Source organism: Glycine max, chromosome 8 (genome assembly GCF_000004515.6).
Source record: "Glycine max cultivar Williams 82 chromosome 8, Glycine_max_v4.0, whole genome shotgun sequence".
Classification (NCBI taxonomy): domain Eukaryota; kingdom Viridiplantae; phylum Streptophyta; class Magnoliopsida; order Fabales; family Fabaceae; genus Glycine; species Glycine max.
In genome coordinates this window covers 19,297,645-19,302,985 of record NC_038244.2, presented here as the reverse complement: position 1 = coordinate 19,302,985, position 5,341 = coordinate 19,297,645, and the positions used below count along the sequence as shown (strand labels likewise).

At 35.9% G+C, this 5,341-nt stretch overlaps 1 protein-coding gene across 1 annotated transcript; it reads left to right on the top strand.

The window, feature by feature from the left end:
- Positions 1 to 1,212: 1,212 nt before the first annotated feature.
- LOC102665766 (protein MAIN-LIKE 1-like) lies at positions 1,213 to 3,073 on the top strand. Its single transcript, XM_006586370.1, has 4 exons — positions 1,213 to 1,374; positions 1,488 to 2,147; positions 2,251 to 2,868; positions 2,951 to 3,073. The coding sequence occupies exons 1-4, from the start codon at positions 1,213 to 1,215 to the stop codon at positions 3,071 to 3,073; spliced, it is 1,563 nt and encodes a 520-aa protein (XP_006586433.1).
- The last annotated feature ends 2,268 nt before the right edge of the window (positions 3,074 to 5,341 follow it).

The following is a 5,341-nucleotide window of genomic DNA, read 5'->3' as shown; positions in this document are numbered from 1 at the left end:
AATTATGCTACCCAATATTATTTTCCACCCAAATTTCATCTCCTACAACCAAAAATAGAAGCATTAATTACAAGGTAATTAATCCCAATTCAACGTCCTTAATTAATATAAAAACACTAACCCACATGGTTGGCCCTAGAAATTGTTATTATTATTGTGATTACATGAAATTGACTGAAAGGTATATAATTAAATTTCTAAAGTGATTAAAACTGAACACTCACCAGCCAAGTGTGTTTGTAAAAACCCTCAGCATGATGAGCATTAGTATCAACCCCTTTACTAGATGTTGCTTCAATGAAACGAACACAACCAAAACCATGCATGGAGTTAGGGTATACTGATGTTAACAGGAATGATCTGTTTCTTAGATTCCTGAATCAAGGTCAATACCACTAAGCATTTGAGATGCTTTTGACCATTGTTTCTCAGATTCATAAAGCTCAACAAGTTTCTCTCTAACAACTAAAACATATGATAAAACAACAAGTGGCCATTAGAGTAATTGAATTGAGTCAACCAAATGCTTGAACATGCATTGGGTGATGGTGCTTTGCTGTCGCAAAACTTAGGGGAGAGCAGAGGAGGATTCTACTAGTTAAGGTCAAGCTTGTATGTTTCCAAAAGGGCTATAATGTTGCCAAAATCCTAAAGTGACCTTAATCACTCACTTAATCATGCTTTCAATGATTTTAATCATTCACTTAACCATGCTTTCAATGATTTTAATCATTCCCATTTGTCATCTGGCTTTGGTGGGTTTGTGAGACTCACGCATGTCAACTTGTGTGATTCTAACTTTGAAGGGGATATTGCTTCCCAAATCTCTCATCTTTCCAAATCAGTGTCACTTATAAGCAATGCATATATCTTAATTTCAAAGTTCGAATATCCTTTTTCTACCAACTAGTGCCTGAAAAAACATAATGCCTATATGTGTTAGACACATGAAATTTGAGAAAATGAAATGAGTGATGGATTTTGCGGTACTCATTTGCAGATCATGGTTAGGACCAGAGGATTAGATCATGCCTTAGGTCACGTTATGGCAAAGGTGTGGGCCGAGGAGATCGTGATGATTCTGATGATGCTCCGATGCGATGACGGCCTACCGCATCCGCACGGAGGCAGCGAGTCGCTGTGACTGCGGCGCACGATGAGCCAGTGGTCCCTGCGCCAGATGTTCAGGCTAACATATTTCCAGATGACCCGATGGCACCAGCTGATGTAAAGGACATTGTGGCAGACATTCCTGTGAACACAGGCGTAGAGGCTGTTAAGGATAAGCATGAGGGATTTCTGGGTGGTCCAAGCGACCCATCCGTGTTGACCCAGTATGCGGATCACGTTGCTTGCAGCGTATGGACAGGAGAGGTATTTATAATATTTATTTTTAGTTACTTGTAAATTATACTTTATGATTGAAATTAGTTTTCCTTTAAATGATTATTTTAACGAATTTTGTGTTCCTTTATACTTCAATTCAGGAGCGTCCTAAGTTGAAGTTATCCTCTCATGGGAGGAAGGTTCATAGTTTAGGCAGGCATGTCCCTGGCATTGAGGGACTTGTTGCTGGGACAGGACTAAGTCCTCTGATCGCGTGTTCGGTAGACCTTGGCGATCGAGGACTTTTGTCCTCGTTTGTGGAGCGGTGGCACTGGGAGACGTCTAGTTTCCATCTCCCGGTGGGAGAGCTCACCATCATGTTGGACAACGTCTCCTCGCTTCTCCATCTGCCTGTGGTTGGCGACTTGCACGCCTTTCAGCCCTTGCATGTGGACGATGCGGTTCAGATGTTGGTGGACTTATTGATGGTCTCTGCAGAATCTGTTGGGGCTGAGACAGCCCAGTGTCATGGACCGTACGTACGCCTGCAATGGGTACGTGACATATACGAGCGTCGATGCCAGACAAGTCATTGGACAGTTGCGGCTCGTGCATATCTTCTTCATCTTCTGGGTTGCACTCTGTTTGCTAACAAAAGTGCAACCAATGTTCATGTTGTGTACTTGGAGGCCCTTCGTGACCTCAGTATGACGGAGAGGTATGCTTGGGGAGTGGCTGCTCTGGTGCATATGTACGACCAGCTGAACGATACATCTATCAGCCACAGCCGACAGCTTGGCGGTTACATCATACTACTGCAGGTAACAAATATGTTTTTCATTCGTTCAAGTTCAACAATGTTCAACTTAAAATTTTGTTAGACTTTCTTTATTAATGTTTATCATTATGATGTTACATCTGTAGTGTTGGATTTACGAGCACTTTTCATCCGTCGCGGACTCCACTGCTGATCAGGAATACGACGAGGATTCCCCGCGTGCGTGTAGGTGGATTGCGATGAAGAAGATCGTGAAGAGCATACGTACACCGATGTACAGGGAGCGCCTGGACCGACTCCGGATTCCAGATGTCTGTTGGATCCCGTATGGGGAGCATCGATCGGTCCGGGACTTCCATGTCATATCATGCTATTCCGGTCTCTTGGGCTGGGGGCCTATTGTTGTTTATTACCGACCTGAGAGGGTCGTGCGGCAGTTTGGATACATGCAGACCATTCATGCTCCTCCTGTCGATTCATGGGTGTCGTATAATGATATACACGACAGGTGGATGCACTACTCGGATCATATCGTTCCAGCAGGTGAGGTGTGCGCTGTGCCAGGTCAGTGTGCTAGTGACTACATGGACTGGTTCTTCCGCATCTCGCATCCTTTCATGACACCAGGCCATGCATCAGATCCTCTGCCTCATGATCACGCCCCGCAGCCCCGAGTCGTCCCTCAGGCCCCGCAGACAGATATCCCTCACGTGCCAGAGCCAGGAGCATCATCCACATCTATGGAGGAGCCTAGACATGCAGTGGTAAGTAATACTAATAATTTACGTCATTTACCTCAATATTTGCATAACAATTTGTGTAATTTGTTTGTTTTGTATGTAACAGGAAGTTTGTAATGACATTGCTGAGAGGTTGGAGTGTCATCTGAGTCTAGGGGTGGTCACGCCAGGCTCATTAACACATGAGGTGATCGAAGAATGCCTCAGGTTGGCCAGGAGTGTGACATAGGACCATCTAGTATATGTTAGGTCTAGACGCAGGCATCGCATGGATCAGGCGTAATTTATTTACATATTTTATATTGATATTCCATGTATATACAGATATTGTACATGAACCCATTTCATGAGTATTGTTGGTTTTATTTATTTCCATTGATTGTGTATTTCATTTGTGTCTATATACACGCGTGTTATTAAAATGGTCTAGTTAACTTAGTTATAGTATATGTAAATTATTATAAATGGTCTAATTAACTTAGTTTATCAACTAATAAAAAGTAATTTTAAATATGACTTTAAATATAATTGAAATAAAGAAGTTGAAAAGGGTGTAGAAAAAAATAAATTAAACAAAAAATAGACATCATGAGTAAAGGTCATAGAAAAAAATAAATTAATATTTTCATAGAAAAAAATAAACTAAACAAAAAATGGACATCATTCGTTATCTAAGATCCTTATTTTATATAACGTACTAATATTTTTAAATTCTCTTATAATTACTATTTTCCCTCTTATACTAATGATCATGTAAAAAAATGTATTATAAAGTAGTTAGTATTTTAATTTTTAATATAATAATAATTATTTTTTATTTATATTCTTTATAATATTAATGATATGATTAATTATAAAAATAAAAAATAAATTAATGATGATAATATTAATTTTATAAAATTATTATTATATTTTATCTATTTATTGATTTTTATTAATATGTATAAAATGACCTTAAACAATAATTATAATGGGACTGAGTAAGTATTTTAATATCATCTTCTAAAAAAATTTATTCTAAAAAAATATATTAAAAAATTAATTATTTATAATAAATCAATATTTATAAATATATTATAATTAATAAAATAAATAAATATATATATATATATATATTTAATTATATTATAATTAATAAAATAAATATCTTTAAATGTATAAATTATATTTTAAATTTTTAATAAACAAATACGGATCAACTTGATCCGGAAGCTGGGGTCTCACTCTTACGGATCAACTTGATCCGTAAGAGGAAAAATTAGCAAGGGTAATTTTGCCATTTTTTAGAATGCTGGGTGCACCAGCAATAATACTGGGTACACCTAACAACACTCAAAAGAAAATTACAAAGCTATTGAAATTTGAAAGAAAATAAAAAATTAAGTGGCCAGGAAAGAGTGGAAGTTAAACAAGGGCATGATCCCTATAACTTAAGACAACTAAAATTCATAATCGTGACCAATTAACACATGCCTATGAACCAATGACCGCCCAATTTCTATAAATTACACCTATTAAGACTATTGGCTTGGAAAAGTGACAAAATAGGGCTTGCTTCATCTCAAACAACTCATAAGGAAATGCTCCAAGTGAGGGGAAATTGTTTAGGGATGAAACCTCAATGGGATTAATCTAATCAAATATCAATGGAAGCCTAACAATCCTAAATTGATCTCATTCATTGGTTGATCACTCGCTCTCTAATACACTTAGCTTCCTTATCTGAAACTAGAAAATTATTATATAATTTGAGACCATGATTAATTTCTATAACATAAATAACACATTTTTAATTTCTGAAAAAATAAAAATTGTTAATAATATGTCATATAAAATATGATGGAAACTACATGATCATAAACCATGTAATAATTAATTTCTTGTAGAAATTGTCATTATTTTGAGTGCAAGAATATCTTTTGTAGATATTCACACTCACCTATGCTTGAAGTCAAATAAAGTCCATGCATAACTTTGAGTATGGAAGATTAAGGACCCAAGTTTCATATTATGTTAAATCCTTGGGCTAGAGTACATTTTGTATAGATCCACCCTTCTACAAGTAAAAATGACCAATAAAATCTGGTTCATTAGTAATGTTGCGAATAATCACGAGCAAGGAAGGAGCTCATCAATCAAGCTTAGGCATTAATTAACATGATGCAGAAACAATAGCATCTAGCATAAGTCAATTTGAGTTTAGGTCAAGCTTGAGCAAAAGTTTTAGCACATAAGAAAAATATGAATATGAATATATATATATATATATATATATATATATATATATATATATATATATATATATATATATATATATAAACAATCAAAATTGAATATTAGAAGTACAATCAAGCATATTTTTTTATGTCAACACTCCTCTACCAATAATTGAAAGGAATCTAGAGTGAAAGACCAAACTAAGATTAAGTTTGTGTTGTTAGAACAATAGGTACTAAAATTCGAGATAAAATTTAATATTGGGGTGTCAAAAATTTTA

Coding starts and splice junctions, on each gene's coding strand:
- LOC102665766 (XM_006586370.1), top strand. CDS start 1,213: ATGGCACCAGCTGATGTAAAGGACATTGTGGCAGACATTCCTGTGAAC. Junction 1,375..1,487: donor GCAGCGTATGGACAGGAGAG/GTATTTATAATA, acceptor ACTTCAATTCAG/GAGCGTCCTAAGTTGAAGTT. Junction 2,148..2,250: donor GTTACATCATACTACTGCAG/GTAACAAATATG, acceptor TTACATCTGTAG/TGTTGGATTTACGAGCACTT.